The sequence below is a fragment of the Hydra vulgaris genome, chromosome 13 (genome assembly GCF_038396675.1).
Source record: "Hydra vulgaris chromosome 13, alternate assembly HydraT2T_AEP".
NCBI classification, from domain to species: domain Eukaryota; kingdom Metazoa; phylum Cnidaria; class Hydrozoa; order Anthoathecata; family Hydridae; genus Hydra; species Hydra vulgaris.
Window position 1 is genome coordinate 51,320,842 of NC_088932.1, and position 19,370 is coordinate 51,340,211.

Below are 19,370 nucleotides of genomic sequence, written 5' to 3' on the forward strand. Positions count from 1 at the left end.
AATCCTCTAGTTATGACACGAAAGGTACACCAGTTGTTTCTCTCAACTTGATTCATATAAATTTCTAGCCTTTCAGACTTTAGTAACAATACAGACTTTAGTTATAATATTTATCTGAGTACTAACAATTATTTCATCCTTTATCTTAGCTCAGAAAATTTTGCAAACTCAAGTCAGATTTTTTGAAAGTTTTTCCTCCATTGTTTGGAAAATGCTTTGTGCATGTATGCTTAATGTGAAGCAACAGAAAACTGTTGCAAATCACTTGTGATTGTTTTGCAACATTTATTTTTTGAGATGAAGTTCAATGTTTGCTGGGCACTTAACTTTCTTGCAATACTCCCCATCTGCTCTACTTTTGCAACAAATAAAGAAAACATGTATGTTTGCTACATCCTCCCTGTCCCTATTCAAGAATACCAACATCTTGAAGTCACTATAAACATGTCATTGAGTTTCTTGTAATTTATTTTATATATAAGATCTCTGATATTATAACAGTTTTCTTTCATCTGTGCAGAAAAATGGATGTTAATTACCATTGTGAAATAACACTGCTGTTTTTGATCTCCTTGTTAAACTTTCTATAAAAAGTTCTCCCTTTGCTTTAAATATGCTTGAGTCCCAAAGCAATAAACGTGCCATTGCAGAAACAAATGTTGTCTCTGACATTATAATAAATTTAAATTCTTTATACTATCTTTGATAAACATACATCTTATATAAATAAATCAGGAGCAGAATTCATAAACATACATCTTATTCTTAATAAATCAGGAGCAGAATTCAGCTCCTGAATTAGTAAGATTTAAATCTTTATTCAAATCATCCAGTTCATTCTGATTTGAAGAGTGGTGTTTAGAAGGTATGGCTGAAATAAAATCTTTATCAGTATCCATATCTCTGATGCTCCTGACAAGACGTGCAATGATACTTCTGTCGGCAAAATAAAGCTAATAAAGTTAAATATTAAGTTATATCAATTCTAATAGTTGACATGTATTTATTGATTTACATTGCTACTATGAGTTATTAGATTACTTGTTGTGATTGTATTTTCTTCATTTGATAATGGTCTTAATAGATTTTTTGTTTCTGCTTGATTTTTTTTAAAATTTCAACATTTTTGTTAAGAGTTTTAACATTTTGCTGAATACAAAAATTGATGATAGAAGAAAAGTAATTCCATATTTGGAATCTTCATCAAACAACAATCCATAAAAAACTAAAATATGTCAATAAACACAAATTTTTTTAAAAATTGATACATGTTGTTATCTATGCACAAAAACTAAAAAACAAACTAAACATAATAGTTCAAAAGAAAAGTTGTTTAAATGGAGAGTCAAAATTAAAATGTTTTAGTAGCAAGAACAAGTTTAATTTAATTTAAATAATGTTAAAATAAAAATAAGAAACAAAAATAAGAAAATAGGATATTAACAAAATAAAAACTAAAATATCAAGGAGCTAAAATAAAATGCCACTGAATTTAAGTTATGGTGCGATAAATTATTAGTAATAAATTATTAGTAATAAATTATTAGTAATAAATTATTAGGGTTAAACTACTGATGTTTACATTTTTAATCATCTTTTCAACATGGCACTGTAAAATATTGTCACATTTTTTTATAAGATGTTATTCCAAAATTGGTAAAGTTGGAGGCGAGCAACCAATTAGCGTTGGTGATGGATGTCGTTGGAAAGGTTTTTTACTTTTTATACTTTATAAGTTTATATATATGTGTGTGTATGTGTGTGTGTGTGTGTGTGTGTGTGTGTGTGTGTGTGTGTGTGTGTGTGTGTGTGTGTGTGTGTGTGTATGTATGTATGTGTATATATATATGGAGTTTGTTAATGAATTTTTATTACAGGTACTGTGGTTCACTTAATAATGCATGCATTAGGATTTTTACATGAAACTGCTCGTATGGATCGAGATGAATCCATTGAAATCAATTATGCAAACATGGATCCAAGTAAGAGACCTCTTTAATTACACACTTTTTTCCTTTAGCGTATCATCATCAACAACAATTATTTTTTAGGTTAGTTTATAGTAAGTTTTTTTTTCTTTGAGAAAGTGTGAAAAAACTTTTAAGTTGATGGTTAATGAATTTTCAAATAACTTTATTCTAAATAACTTTTGGTACATAAATGAATTTTAAATTTTTATGTCTTGTCTTTAAAATTGTTACATAGTATTAGGAACTAAAGTAGTCTATGGATGTACCTTTTGGTACTCCATGTACTCCAAGTACTTTTTTGTACTCCAAAAGTTGTTTATGGATATACCTTTTGGTATTCCACAATGAACATAATTTTTATTTGATTGTCATTTAAGTTATATTTATTGAACACCATATAAATTTATTGTTGTTCATTTTTTTAAATAATGAAATTGTGGGTAATGAAATCAAGTATAATTTTTTAAATTGTGAGTCAGAAAGTTTTATATTTCCTTTTAAAAATAAAGTTTGGAGTACCTTTACTTTTTTAAAAAAAAATAAAAGTATTATGATAGTCCAAAAACTTTTCAAATATTAATCTAGGTAAATACATATTCTCTTTTATATAAATTTTAATCTAGGTAAATACTCTTTTATATAAAACTTCATCCGAAATAATTACTTCAAAATTTTATTCAAAATTTAACTAAATTTGTTAAAGTTCCAAGATATCTATCAATGTGTCTAGACTAGGATTTGGGTCACATTGAACCATAGTTTTTTATTTTAAATGATTTTTTTCTTATCCAGACAAGGTGTTAAAAAGTATTCAAACTGCCGTACTACAATCACTTTTTAACATATATGATCAATAGCTATTATTTTAATACTTTTTGCTACCCCCAGTTGGCCCTATAAAAATATTTTGGTTTGAAAGTAACTAAAAAATTATTAGTTTTATTTACTTTTTGAAAAAAGTTACCTTATTAAAAAAATAAAACAAAACATTTTTGAACAAAACTTGATATAGCCTGATAGTTTTGATTCTTTTCAAACCCAGGTTAATATACTTTTAGAGAATAAAAAATTTACTTGTATATGGGACTATATATTGTCTTTTTATCTATTTAAGTAATTAAGGTCATGGTAGGTGACTTTTTTCAATAAGTATAACCAATGACTTATTAGTTACTTTCAAATCAAGTTCATCTATTTTTCACAGAGCCAACTGGGTATACTAAAGGTCATTACCCTAATGATCAATATGCTGAGTTGTTGTGATGCTCATGTTATGAGTGTCATGACATGAGTTGTCATTGCATTTAAACAATCAAATCATTCAAATTTATTATGAAAATCAGTTTGCGACTTATGAAAACTTTGTGCACAAGACATCTGAACTGAACTAAATAGATTTTATACTACATACTCTTTAAATGATGAAAGTGCGGGGAAAAAGATTCAAATTTATTTATTTGTTGCCAGGTGCCGGAATTAGGGTTATATGAAAAATTTTGTGCAGAGGTTTTAGGCAACATTTGTTTAAAATCCTTGTACAAATTAAAGACACGTTACTATTGTTTGTCTAAGTTGAGTCTAAAGCTGTCGGAAACTGAGAATTTGTTTTATCAATTTTTAGTAAAAACATCTTTATTAACCCAACTCTAGCATAATGGTGGTTAAAAAACACCACTTTTTAGCTCTTTTTTTGCTTGGTTTTGTTAATATTTAAATTTGCACATATATAGTCATAAAAATCTACTAAAAAATTACAAGAGTTTTTTAATAGATGTAAATACATGTGTAACATGAGTCAGTAAACTTAGAGTAAACTTTCCTGATACTTATTGTACTGTACCAGTAATGTCATGTCTAGATAAACAAATTAATCTATTTTTATTGGTTAATAAATGTACTTTTTGATAGATAATAAATAAATGTACTTTTATAATATTTAGTTTAACTTATTTACAGAGAAATTTTAGTCGCAAAATTAATGTTTTTTTTATAAATTTATAGAAATGGCTGTAAACTTTCGTAAATATGATTCTGTTGGTCAGAAACTTCATCAGTTGTAAGTGTAAAATTTTATTAATATTTTTTTAATTGTTTTTAAAATTTTTACTAACAACCACAAACTACTCATGAACTTTAATTGTAAATATATTTATTCGATATTCAAAGAATTTTTTTTTCTGGCTTACTACTAGGCTATCAAAATCATGTCCTTCGGTTTCTAATATATCCATTAAAAAAAAGTTGTTCTAGAAAAAAGCAAAGTTTTTTGTTAAAATTTTAAGAAACCGGCATTATTTGGCAAAAGGTGATCAATATTTTTAATGGTTGTAATAATAAATCTTATGAAAACTTTACTAGCTTTATTTCTTTTTTAGACAACCACGTAATATCAAAAAAAAATTAATTAAATGTGACTGAAAGAAAAATAAACTTGCAAAACTTAAAGAAATTTATTGGTAACAATAATCTGAGGAAGAGATTTTTTTTTTGTTATATTAGATGCAGGTAATCTGAGGTGCTTGAACAAGACTGAGCAATGAAGCCCACGGAGAAATATGAAATATTTCTATTGAAAAACTTTTTATATAAAGGAGGATAAGTAGTAAAAACAAAGAAAAACAAACACATGTTCAGAATAAATACAGATTTATTTTAAGAAGAAAAAGCTTATACACAGTCAACAGTAATTTTATTGTTAAAGTATACCTAAAACAAAACAGGACACACAAGTAAATATAAGTAGAATTGCGTACTCTTCTTCATTAAGCCTTGTTTTTGTTATAATCCTCCCTCTTATATTTTTGTTATATATTTTTTTTGCTTCCATTTTATTTAGAACTCCTTTGCTCGTTAGGGGTGCTATAAAAGCTAAGTGTATTACATGCGGTATTATTAAAGTATTTATAATTGTTTTTCTGCATTTTAAAGGTAATTTCTATTTTTTCAATTTTTTTCCCTCATTTTGCTTTCCCAATTCATATAATTTGCAATCTTTTAAGTCATCTGCCAATCATTATCTTGCTCTATAAACTTCATCTTTTCTCTTCCAGCCTTGTTGGAAGCAAAGATGTTGAAAAAAAAAAAAGAAGAGATTTTTCCAAATTTTTTCTAATATTTTTAAAAGTTTAAGGGCATCATGGAAGGGTGTTTTAACATATACATTTAAAAGATATCTTGTCAATTATTTTTTTATCTTCAAGCAATTTCATAATGCATGATCTAATTAAAATAAAGTTTAAAGTCTTTATTCATGATGTGATTGATAATGGTTCTTTGTTTGTGGCATCTTTATTATTTATAGAGGTGCAAATTGGAATCAAGAGTAAGAAAATGGTGGACATAGTATATAGAGATAACCTTAGCAAATCCTATTTTTGCAATAGATTAGATATATAGTTATTATGCGAAAACAATAGTGTAAAAAATCTAAGAAGATGCATAGAAAGAGCTTAGTAAGAGTGTTGCTCACCTTGTTCTTTCTGCGCATTGGTATGTAGTCATTTGTTCTTGTCACTTGTTCTCTCTGCGCACCCACCTTGTTAGTTAAGGTTTTAAGTTAAAAAAAAAATTTTTTTGATGTTAATACAATGAAAAATATATATATATGTTTTTATAGTAATAAATATATATATATATATATATATATATATATATATATATATTTTTATAACAATAAAGACTTTTTTTTTTTTTTTTTTTTTTTTTTTAAACATCTTCGCTTCCAACAAGGCTGCAAGCAGCCACTAATTAAAGTTGGAAGTTACTGAAAGAGAAAAGATGAAGATTGTAGAGCAAGATAACGATTGACAGACGACTTAAAAGTTTGCAAATTATATGAGTCAGGAAAGCAAGATGAAGGAAGCGAATTCCAAAGAGCTGATGTTCGAGGAAAAAAACTAGACGAATAAGCGTTTTTGAAGCACTTAGGAAAGTCACAGAAAAAGGATGACACTTAATTGAATGACGAGTAAGACGAGAATGAATTATAGTAGATGGCACAAGAGACGCTAGCTCTTTAGAGCAGTGCCCATTATTGTATTTGTAGAAAAGAGAAAGAGAAGCAACATTACGACGATGTGATAATGGTTGGAGGTTGGCTGCAAGAGCAGGTCCAACTATGTTTACAACGCGTTTTTGCACCTTGTCTAAAAGAGAAAAGGCATCATTAGAAGAACCACCCCAGATATGGCAACAGTATTTTATGCAAGGCCTGATTTGAGATTTATAGAGATTGAGAATAGTATCCGAAGTAAAAAAGTGACGAGCTCGATAAAGAGATGCAATCTTAGCAGATGCTAATTTTGCAACTGATTTGATATATGGTTTCCAAGAAAGATTGGAAGTAAGAGTTAATCTTAGAAGATGAAGAGTAGGTGACTCATCGAGTACATCACCGTTCATAAATATAGGAAGATCTAAATTATTGCGATAACGATTGGCTGAAAAAAATTGAGTTTTATCTGAATTAAAGTTCACCAGTCACTGAGAGCCCCATGCTGTAGCAGAAGTAAGATCCTTTTCAAGCTCAAATGCCCCCTCCAAGCAATCAGAGGGTGTTGGTTTTTTATCACGACAAGAATAAATGGTGTCATCAGCAAACAATGCCACCTTTGATGAGAGAATATCTGGAAGATCGTTAATGTAAATTAAAAAGAGTATAGGGCCAAGGATAGAACCTTGAGGAACCACTGAAGTTACAGAATAAGAAGAAGAGTGTTGTCCATCGAGGACAACTTTTATGCTACGATTGGAAAGGAAGTATTCGATGATCTTAAAGATGTTGCCGGATACACCATAAGAAGAAAGCTTATGGAGAAGACCAGCATGCCAAACTTTATCAAAAGCTTTTGAAATGTCGAGAGCGATGGCCTTAACCTCTCCACCTTTATCTAATGCACAATAAAATCTGTCATTTATTACTGTTAACAAATCAGCTGTAGAACGAGAAGATCGAAATCCATATTGATGGTCAGAAAATAAGTGATTAGATTCAAGATGAGAAATTAAGTGTTTGTTAATTAAAGATTCAAAAACCTTGCTTATGATTGGAAGAAGACTAATAGGATGGTAGTTAGACAAATCAGATCGCTCTCCAGAATTTTTGAAGATAGGGATAACAGATGCCGCTTTCCAGCAGGCTGGAAAGCAAGACTCTGATAAGTACTTGTTGAATAGTTTTGAGAGTATAGACGACAGCTCCGGAGAACACTTCTGCAAGACAATAACAGGTATGTTTTCCGGGCCACAAGCTGTAGAAGAGTCTAGGCAGGAAATCACTTTAGATACAGATGCTGGAGTGATATGAATGTCAAGCAATGGATCAACCTGTTTGTTGGCAATATCAGGTAGAAAGCAACTAGTGGAATCAAGAGATGATATTGGCGAAAAGTTTTTAGCAAACAATTCAGCTTTGTCTTTAGGTGAGGTGACAAAGTCTGAACCATTCAAGAGAGGTGGAATTATAGATTTGCCCTTATTATCGATATTATTAAAGATTCTCCAGAAGTCACAAGAGCCTAATTTTTGAGATGAGATACGAGATTTCATGACCTGAGAATAGCGGGTTTTGGCGTTAAACAAAACCTTTTTACAATTGTTTCTAGCAGTAATAAACAGGCGTCTGTTTTCTGGAGAATTGTTTTGCTGATAAATACGGAAGTAACGGTTTCGATTGGCAATCGCAGCAGCACAGTGTGAAGAAAACCATGGAGGAGAGTGAGGCTTGACCTGGAATTGTCGAGAGGGAATAAAAGATTCCATGCCAGCCTGAATCCACGATGTTATGTAAGAAGCACATTTGTCGACAGGAAGACGAAAGATTTCTACCCAAGGGCCATCATGAAGAAAATCACATTAAATCCCAGTCAGCTTTACTGTAGTTGTAAGAGGTTCGATAATAGGGGGATTTGGGTGATGAAGAAGAATGAGATGATAGTTTTAGTGAGATCAAACTGTGATTAGAAGAACCTAAGGGTGAATGTGGAGAAACTGAGCACTGACTAGGATCAGAAACAAGACATAAGCCGAGTAGAGAAGGTAAATGATTCGGGTTGTCTGGAAAGCGAGTTGGAAAGTTGACTATTTGAGTTAGGGATTGAGAAAGGCAAAAGTTGTGGGCTTTAATGCCTGCCAAATCACTGACACTAGAGCCAAGCCATTCAGAGTGGTGAGCATTAAAGTCACCAACAACAACTATATTAGCTTATTGATAAAGAGAGAAGGCTAGGTCAATATGATCAGAAATAACGTCAAAAAGTGAGATGAAGGAGAGGGATATAGAACAAAGAGAAAGGCAATAGAGTGAAGTAGTGCTAAACGAAAGCACATAAAAGAATAGTCTGTGGATTCAAACCTAGTTTCACGACAAATGGGTGAGTTCTTATGGATGTAAATGCCCAGGCCAAGCATGTGACTATTGGAGTCTTTACGAATTAGAGGAAGATAACCATCAACACTAAGATCACAAGACTTGGGACTTGAGACACAACACTAAGATCACAAAACTAAGATCACAAGACAAGACTAAGATCACAAGACCTAGCCTTTATTGATGAAACACTCTGTAAAATAAAAACAATTTGATAAGTGATTTTTGTCTAATTTATTATTGCTCTGTTTTTTTAAGAACATGGAGCACTCCATTGGTTTTGTAGAATACATTTAAAGTTAAATATATATGTTAAATATATATATATATATATATATATATATATATATATATATATATATATATATATATATATATATATATATATATATATATACATATATATATATATATATATATATATATATATATATATATATATATATATATATATATATATGTATTTATATATTTACATATATTTATATATGTTTTTATATATTATATATATATAGGTATGATTACTCAAGTATCATGCATTATTGGCCATTGGCTTTTTCTAACAATAAACTGGCAACAATTATTCCATTAAAATCATCTGTTAAACAAGATGACATAGGGCAACGTTATGGTTTTAGTACAGGGGATATTCGACGCATTAATGAAGCCTATCGGGTACTTATTTTTTAAATTATTGGGTACTGATTTTTTCATATAAAATTTAAATGTCATAAACATTTACTAGTCATTTTTTTTGTGTAAGTTTTTATACATTCTTTACATGATATGTTTTATATTAAAAATCTACTTGTGCTAGTATTTTTGTTTTCTTTTTGCTTTCGATTTAGTTATATTTAGTTATGTTTATGTTTGCTTTATGTTTATTAAAATACATTTTGTTTAAGATTGCTATTTTATGCGATATGATGTAAAATATAGTTAGATTTTTTTTATAATTTACTTTTTTTTAACTTAAGTAAAGCTTATTTATCATAGCAATATTTTAATAAAGTATTTATAACTATTGTGATAAAAAGGTATATAAAATTATCCTTGTCAATTGAACTAAATTGACAAAGATAACTTTATTAACTTTATTCTCATAAAAAGAAACTCAGGATTGACTTAGACTACTCTAACCTCTTAGTACCTAGGTTACTTAGACTTCTGCAATAGCTTTATCTGAACTTTAACCAACTATTTATTTGAAAATTGTTAAAAGTTTGCTCCAACGGTTATTGGATTTGCTGATAGATAAACAATAATAAATGATAGGTGACTCAGACAGATAATGTAAATGATTTTAGCAAACGTTTTGTTTTAAATTTCTTATACTATTATCTTAAATCTTATACTATTATCTTAAATTTGTATCTTATACTAGTATTTATTCTTGTGTGGTGAGTTAGCACAATCTTAATTATTATAGTAATGTTGACAATCATATCAACTTTATTGAAATTTTTTACTATGTGCAGAAGTTATTTTAGAAAAAAACAAACATCTCTATTATTGTTATCATTATTTTTTTAAATTAAGCTAAAACTTTATTTAAAGCTTTTATTGAGATATTTTAGTTGATTTTGAGATATATTATTTGATTTTTGAAACATGATAATTGATTTTTTAGACATTTTTTATTTTCTGATATATAAAATTAGAACTTTGTAGAATTATTAGGTTGGTATAGTTTAGCTTTTGATATCTATTTATTTCAAATAAATTTTCAAATCCACTCAAGAAGCTTTTTTTTAATTGCATTAATAAAAACTTAATTTCAATTTCATCAAATTATTTATTGGCAAGAAGTAAAAAAGATCAAAGATGAAAAAAATTTGAAGATTGGATATTATTATTTGCAGCATTATAAATAGTAAAATGACTAATCAAGATCTGTAAATTATAAGTAATAAAATGAGTTATCTTGGTCTTTAAATTATAAGCAGTAAAATTAGTAATTACAGTCTGTAAATTATAAGCAGTAAAATTAGTAATCATGGTCTGTAAATTATAAGCAGAATAATGAGTAATCATGGTCTGTAAATTGTAGGTTAATGATTTCAGTGGTTTCCCAAAACTGTTTGAAAGTTTGAATATATATATATGGTAGAGTAATTAGAAAAAGTATAAATATCTTTTAGTTTTGTTTGAGAGTGTTATTTAATTTTGATTTCTACAAAACTGTTTACCATGTTTGTAAAAATGTAAAGGAGAACATACAAAATTTATCATTGAAGGGAACACAAACTTGTAAAAAACGGATTTTAATAATAAAAAAGTTTCAAGCAAAGTTTATGGTTAAAAATGGAATCAAAATGATCCTAAAGTTTTATTTCCTGAGCTGTTTAGTTTTAGTTCAATTCATATTAGGTCATCTACTTAAAATACTCTGAAATGTAAATGTTTAGTTTGTAAGATTGGAAATAAAAAAGCCAAATAAAAATCATTTAGTGAAAGACAATCAAAAACAAACAAGTGTAGGGTGTTCAAATAAAATGGTTTTTGTTTGTTGACAGCTGTTAAGTATAAACATCGCATTTATTAAATATGGAGAAATATATGGTTGAACAACACGCCCTCATTGTTAAAAGTTATTTCAAAGTTCAAAAATTTTGTACAAAATATGAAAGAAGAAATTGTCCAACAAACCCCACCATTCAAAATATTGTGAATAAATTTGAGAAAACTGGTTTAATTCAAAAAAATAAAGTTTATAGTTGCAGTGGTTGTTCCCCAGAAAATATTGCTGCTGTAAAAGTTTTAGTGAAGAGCTAAACTTATCAAAAAACGCATCCTAAAAACTAAATACAGTTTGCACAAAAATTATTGCTAACTAATCATGGAGTACGTCGTGCATTTGTTAATTGAGCTCTTGCAGCAAAAGAAGAAAATGATGATTTTTTTAACAAAGTGATCTTTAGTGATGAACCTCATTTTAAAATTAGTAACTAAAAAAAGTAACTGTTTGGTGTTGTTTTTTATCTGGTGGATTGATTGGTTCATAAAACTGGACACCTTGTTACAGTGAATGGTGCTGCTTACTGAACAAAGATTAGTAACTTTTATTTGACAAATTGGAGCATATTGATGTGCAGAATATGTAGTTTCAACACGACAGCATAACATGTCATACAGCAACAGAAACAATCAATCTTTTGAAAGAGAAATTGGGTGATCAAATAATTTCTCGAAGAGGAACTGTTAACTGGCCACCAAGATCATGTAATCTAATATTATTAGATTTCTTTATATGGGGTTTTTTGAAAAGCAAAGTTTACACTAATAATCCTCAAACTATTCATTATCTGTAAGAATACATAATCAAGCAAACTACTCAAATTGAACCAAAATTATGTCATCATGAGGTGGCCACTTATCTGATATTTATTTCCATTATTTCCATATGTCCCATGTGTCTACTTGAATACTCAATGAAAATATCTGTTTATTTCAAAAAAAATTGAAATAAGCAGATATTTTCTGCTTATTTCAAAAAAATATTTTGTTAAAAAATCAAAAAGTTAGTTCAAATTTAAACATTGGTATGTGGTATGTTTCTTATGTTATGTATGTGGTATTATATGTTTCTTATGTTATGTATGTTTTATATGTTTCTTATGTTATGTATGTTTTATATGTTTCTTTTTGGTACCATGTAACTCAGCCAAGCCAAACATGGCAAACATTTTTTGGTAACTAAAGGTAGCAGATTTTCATTGAAAAGTCTCAAACGGTCTTATATTAAATTATAAAAAAAGTTCAAAATTATTTGACTCTTTATAGTGGCTCTATAATTTGTCGAGTCAAAAGCAAAGTTCAAAAGAATATAGTTCAAAATAAATTGACTCTTTGATTTGCTGAGAACAGTCAAAAGCAAAGTTTCTCTGAAAATTACTCTCAAAATCAAAGCATGGTCAATGATCAGCTCAAGCCTTTCTAAAATGAAGAAATCAGGATCTCTTTTGATCAAGACGTCAATCAGAACAAGTTACTCAAAAAATTTACAGCTTGAGACATTAGAATCATGTGGCAGTTAATTATTGCAGTTGCAGAAGTTACAGAGTTCTGCAAAACATTAAGACATTGCTAGATTTAATCAACACAAACAATTTTTGGTTAAAAATTTAATTTGAAAATAATTTTTTGTGCGAAATTCAATTGACATTGAAACAAAAACCTCTGCTATTGGTGTGACATTGATTCAAAGAACATTTGGAAGTCTGAAGACAAATCACAACATGTTTTTTCCTGCTGGATAAAATGAAATAAAATCCAAGGAGTTGTACATTATAGAATTTTGATCTGATGACTCTGATTTTTTTCTACATTTGATCCTGTGGATGGGGCTTTGTTCTACATCCTGTGGATGGAGCTTTGTCCTACATCCTGTTGATGGAAATTTATCTTTTAGGGGTTATTAATTGTCTTTACAAGAATTTTCTGAAGAGTTGGCAAGAAGCAGGAGATTGGCCTGCAAAGTTAAACATACAGATGCCCTAACCTGGTAATGAATGTTTTTTTTTAAACATTTTTCAAATGACACCTAAAATACACTGTTTTCCACCATGTTCTAGAATTATTTGAATCGCATTGAACTTAACTTGGATTATTCAGTGAACAAGCAACAGACACAATGCATTCAATATATTCAAAGATCATTGGAAATAATATTATTTATAAAAAATTTTCATTTCAAAATTGTTAAATAAAAGTGTTTTTTTAATCAGAATCTTAAAAACAGAACATCCTTCTTAAACAAAATGAAATGATTTAGATTTCTTTCTAGTTACTTAAAATTTTTACCCCCAAAAAGTGTTCATGAGAACTTATATTGTAAGTGCTAACTCTTAAAAATAACGTTAAAAATTGTAAGTGTTAAAATTTACAGACCGTAATTTCAAAAACTGTATAAATGATATTATCTTTGTGGTAATTAAACATTAATATGAATATTAATAATATAAAATATATGATTATTTATATAATAGTATACATTAATAAATGATAATGTATGATAATGTATATTAAAATTGAATAATATTAATAAATGTATGGTAGCTTTATGGTTTTTTGTTTAACATTTACACAAATAATGTAAAGCATATTTTATTGTTTTCATTTTTCAAATTTAGAGTATAAGTAGCACTGGTGTCACAGAAGAAACATTAAGTCTGTCATTAGGAGGAAGTGGAAGTTTACAAGCAGGAGGTTCTCTAAACTCACATCCTGGAGCTGCAGTAAATCTTCAAGCAGGAAAAGCAGTAAATCCATCAATAGGAGTAACATTAAATTCACAAACAGGAGGAGTTGTAAATTTACAAACAGAAGGCTCACAATCTGGAGGAACAATAGGTTTACCAGTTGGAGGAAAAGTAAATTCATCAATAGGATTAACGTTAAGTTCTTCAGTAGGAGGAGCAGTAAATTCACAAGCTGAAAAAGCAATAAATCTCCAAGCAGGAGAAACAATAAATTCACAAACGGAAGGTTCAGTAAGTTTGCAATCTGGAGGAACAATTAATCTGCAGGCTGAGGGAAAAGTAAACCCATTGATAGGGTTAACATTAAATTCATCAGCAGGAGGAATAGCAACTTCACAATCAGAAGGAGCAATAAATCTCCAAGCAGGAGAAACAGTAAACTCACAAACAGTAGGTTCGCAATCTGGCGGAGCAATTAATCTGCAGGTTGAAGGAAAATTAAACCCATCAATAGGATTAAAGTTAAGTTCACCAACTGGAGAAGCAATAACTTCACAAGTTGGAGCAATAAATGAACAAACAGGACAAACAGTAAGTTCGCAAACTGATAGTTTAATGAGTTCACAATCCGGAGGAACAATAAATCTACAAACTGGAGGAAAAATAAATCCGTCAATAGGATTAACATTAAATTCATTAACTGGAGAAGTAACGTCACAAGTTGGAGGAGCAATAAATGAACAAGCAGGAGAAGCAGTAAATTCGCAAACCGAAGGTTTAATAAGTTCACAATCAGGAGGAACAATAAACCTACAAGGTGGAGGAAAAGTAACTCCATCAATAGGATTAAATTTAAATTCGCTAACTGGAGGAAAATTAATTTCACAAGTTGGAGGAGCAGTAAATGAACAAGCAGGAGAAATAGTAAGTTCACAAACAGAAGGTTTAATAAGTTCGCAATCCGGAGGAGCAATAAATCTACATACTGGAGGAAAAGTAAATCCATCAATAGGATTAACACTAAATTCACCAACAGGAGAAGCAGTAACTTCACAAGCTGAAGGAACAATAAATAACCATGCAGGAGAAACAGTAAGTTCACAAACAGAAGGTTTAGTAAGCTCACAACCTGGAGGAGCTATAAATCTACATACTGGAGGAAGAGTAAATCCATCAATAGGATTTGCATTAAATTCATCGGCAGGAGGAGTGGTAAATTCACAAGCTGGAGGAGCAATTAATCTTGACACAGGAGAAAATGTTATTACACAAACCGAAGGCTCAGTAGGTTCACAAGCTGGAGAAGTAATTAGCTTACAATCTGGAGGTAAAGTAAACCCACCAACAGAATGTTTAGTAAGTTCACAAGCTGAAGAAAAACTAAATTCACAAGTAGATTTGAAGAATGAAGAAAACGTAAATCTTCAAATAGGAGAGAATGTTAATTCATCAATAGGAGTATTATTAAATTCACCAACAGGAACAATAGTAAATTCAAATGCAGAAAATTCAGTAGGTTTACAATCTGAAGGAAAAATAAATGTAAAAACAGGAGAAAAAGTAAATCCATGTTTAGGAGTGCCATTAAATTCACCATTAGGAAAAGCAGTGAACTCACAAACGGAAAGTTCAGTGAGTTTACAAGCTGAAAAACTAGTCTATCTGCATGATGAAGGATCAGTAAATACACCAGATGAAGTAGTAATAAATGCACCAACTGAAGGAACAGTAGGTGTTAAAGAAAAGAACGACTCAGTATATAATATACTTAAGCCAACAAGCTCAAGTTCCTTGGTAGATGAGGCAGTGAGTAACAATCCTTGTTTGAATTTGCCACCGACTTCGCCATCATCTCAAGGTGAATAAGATACCAAACTATTAAGGTAATTTTCAACAACGCATTTGAATTCAACATGAATTTCTTTTTTTAGATAAAATTAAAGGTTGTTTGAAAACAACTCCAATTCCAAGAAGAAATCCACCAACAGAAAAAACAGTTGACTCACATGCAAATGTAGGAGCAAATCCACCATTAGTATCAGTTATAAATGGTGGAGTAGCTAATCTTTTCGAACGTAAGTCAATTATTAGCATTTAGAGCGTAGTTTATTTTTAGAATGTTATCATTTTTAATTTTATTTTAATCATTTAGTTTTTTTTATATGGTTAGTAAAAAAACATGATTATATGTATTATATATATTAAAACCATGGTTGTATTAAGTTAACTATGAAAAATCAATGTTATAAACTACATTATAACATAAAATACTTGGTTTTTAAAAATTACCGTTTGTAGTTTTAAAAAAAAACAATTTTTTTTTAAGAGTATCCATCGTGGCCATTTGATTTCAAAATTTCTCCATCAACAAAGCCGTGTTGCAATGGTAATATAACCCATAATTGTAAATGTAATTGTATTTCAATTTTTATAAATGAAGCAGCGCATCCTTCAAAAAGAAATTATTTGTGTCATAAAAAGAGGTCAAAAGATCCTGGATTTATTTTATCTGAAACTGGTAAGTAAAATACTTCATTTTTCTAATAATAATAATTAGAGATTAAAGTCATCATTTACGACAATCATGATAGTGAGGAAGTGATTCAAAAGCACTAAGAAAGTTTACTTTCAGTTTAAGAAAGCGTCTACAAAAAGTTCGTATTTCAGTCTTTTTTTGAATGTTTCTAAAGTGGTTGAGTTAAACGTGTTTATAAACAACCCAAATTCGAGGTGCAGTCAAGGTGAAAGGTTTCGATCCTAGGGAGGTTTTTGATAAGTGTAGTGTAAGTTGGCAACTGTCTGATAATCTTGTATTTTGTTTTGAAATTGGGGTTTTTAGGAGTTTGAAAAGATATGCAGAAGAATTTATTGTTTACGTTTTATATCTAATAACTTATGCCTTACAAATTATTGTTTAATGGATTTGTAATCAATGAAGAGATTTTACTAATTTTTCAAATTTTAAATGGAATTCAGAATGAGATATGATTGGACATAAGCTATTTAGAGTACGTTGGAGTTTTTTAAGATTCTTCTAGTAAGAACCTAATAAAAGACTGTTGTAATGGCAATTTGAGAGTTAACAGTGCCACAAGGAATTGTGTTTGCAGCTTCTTTGGTGAGACATGAATATATGTGGCAAATGGCACAAGTATGGTATTTAGCAGAATTTTAAACTTAGTGTTGAAACTAGGGTGGCACCTTGGGTTCTTACATATTTTATTATAGTGTTGTGCTAGATAATGTAATTTTAAAATCATTTTTAAGTTTGTCAATTTGTTTCCTAGATCCAAATACGATTCCGTTTTGTTTGGCTTATGTAGAAGTCAATTTTATGACTGCATTTGCATATTCAGTGATTTTGGTTAACATTATATTTTCCTGGGTTGATGAAAGTGTATATTTGGGTTTTATCAAACATCAAAAATAGAGCATAATAGAAAATAGTGAAGCCGCTACGCTATTCTATGCAACTCTTGTTGAACTTGCTGAATAGATTTTTTAAGCCAATAGAAACAATGGGTTTTTGAGAGTACAAGTATGATGTCAGCCATTTTAGTGCAACATCTGCGACACTAAATTCATCTTTTATACAGACAATCAGCAGGTTGTGATCAATTGTATCAAACGCCGCAAATATATCCAGAGAAGGGAGAATAGTGGTTAGAACATTATCAATGTTTAACCGGATGCCATTGCATATCTTATTGAGTGCTGTTTCGGTTTAGCGGTCAGATCTAAAACCAGATTGAAAAGGACTGAAGTTTACAGTTAAAGTTACATGCGGAAGAAGCCAAGATGAAGTAAGCTTTTCAAGAATTTTGGATATTTTTATTGGTATTGGTTTTGAGCCAGATGGTTGGGAAGAATGGGCCAGAGATTAGTGAGATCGAATACTATTTATCCTGACTTTTTGGGAGTCCGTGTAATTTGAGCTGTCTTGAATGAGCCTGGGAAAATTCCAGATTTGAATGAGAGGTCAACGAGGTGAATTATTATTGGAGTGGATAATTCTAAACATGGATTAATAATGTTTGATAGAATAATATTAAGTGGCAATGTTTTGGGTTTGAGAGTTTTGATTACTTGTGACTGTACCAAATGTTGTAAAAATATCTACAGGAAGAGGTTGCTATAAAATTAAATCAGATTCCGGTATTGGGAACATTTTTTATACTTTCAAGTTTGCTGTTAAATTTTTCAACGGCCAAAATACTGGCCAATCAAAAACGCCTTTGCCTAATCCAATAACTTTTTTTTTTAGATGAATATCCCATAAAAGATTGCGTATTACTTCCATTTGAATATAAATCGAAAAGGTTTTTGTGTTATTCACGCGAACCAAATTACAAACTTCGCTGGTCGAGTAATCCACATGCTAAAAATTGCATTCAATACACATTAGGTACACTAAGAAAGAAATTATGTGGTTCACTATCTCAGTAATGTGGTTCACTATCTCAGTAATGTAGTTCACTATTTCAGTAATGTGAACTCCTTTTGGAAATTTTTGGGAAAGACTCTTTGAAAAAAAAAATAACATTACATATATTTTTTAATAATGAGTAGTTTATTTCAAGTTATATTTTTTTAATTCGAGAAATTGTGAATTTAATGTCCGTTAGAGGCGGGATTGGCAAAAACTTAGGTTTAAAAAAAATGGAAAAAACCTGGTTTTTTCTGGGACTTTCAGTTTTTAATGGGTTTATAGGTTTTTGCAAAAAAAAATTGTAATTTTCACGGAGTAATACTTGGTAAAAATGAAAAATTAAACTTTTATATTAGAATATACTCTTTTTGTTTTGCATAAAATAAATGAAATATATTTTAAAAAGTCGTTACACCAAGGATATTTACAAATAGTAAAAGGTACTTATCTTTAAGTATTTATCCTAAAGCACAAGAATATTTATCCTAAAGCACAAGGATATTTATCCTAAAGCACAAGGATATTTATCCTAAAGCACAAGGATATTTATCCTAAAGCACAAGGAAATTTACAAATAGTAAAAGATACTTATTCTTTAATTCCTTATCTTAATTTATCTTTAAGTACTTATTTTTATGTACTAATCTTAAAGCACTTATTAAATTTAAAAAATAATAGTAGTAATAACGATTACAATTTTAAAAATTAGCAATAATAGTAGTCATTTAAAAAAATAAATAAATGTAGAGATGGTCATAAAATATTATTAAAAATGATGGTAACTATTGTTTTTATTATTATATTTATGATGCAAAGTTAATTTTGTTTATTTTGCAAGTAAAGTTAATTTTTTTTTATGGCGATTAAAATATCAAAATTAATAAAAAAATTTAAAGTAAATAACTGGAGAAAAAACATTGTTAGATAAATAGAACCTTAGAGTTAAGATTTTAGATAAAAAGATATTTTATATATATATATATATATATATATATATCTATATATATATATATATATATATATATATATATATATATACATATATATATATATAAGAATAGAATATTAAGATTAAAACACTTTGTGTGCGTTCGTGTGTAATAAGGGTCTGCGTCTCGTTATTTTTTTAAATCGAGACGATCCTAAAAGCTTTGTCCCGATTAGCGATAAAAATCGAGACAATATTCAGTCGAAATCCTGGACGATACCGAGACGAGATGTCCCGGACAAAATAGGAGCTTCACAATTTCCATCTTTTTAACGGGACATAACGAGACGTACTAGTTAATCCTTAATATGAAATTTAGTATTCTGCTGGGGAGCTCGGTCATTACAATTGATTTAGCTATTTTATCGTAATTAAACTATTTACCGAGACTTAACAAGGCAAACAAAAATTGAAA

At 29.3% G+C, this 19,370-nt stretch overlaps 1 protein-coding gene across 1 annotated transcript in view; it reads left to right on the plus strand.

Moving 5' to 3' along the window:
- LOC101239439 (uncharacterized) overlaps positions 1–18,325 on the plus strand; it is a 54,535-nt gene extending 36,210 nt beyond the window's left edge. The window contains exons 12-19 of the mRNA XM_065816644.1: positions 1,640–1,710; positions 1,878–1,982; positions 3,972–4,026; positions 8,853–9,012; positions 13,470–15,396; positions 15,470–15,613; positions 15,865–16,056; positions 17,803–18,325. Coding sequence (XP_065672716.1) covers positions 1,640–1,710; positions 1,878–1,982; positions 3,972–4,026; positions 8,853–9,012; positions 13,470–15,396; positions 15,470–15,613; positions 15,865–16,056; positions 17,803–17,984 — 2,836 coding nt within the window. The 3' untranslated portion in view covers positions 17,985–18,325. The remainder of the gene's footprint in view (positions 1–1,639; positions 1,711–1,877; positions 1,983–3,971; positions 4,027–8,852; positions 9,013–13,469; positions 15,397–15,469; positions 15,614–15,864; positions 16,057–17,802) is intronic.
- Positions 18,326–19,370: the final 1,045 nt, after the last annotated feature.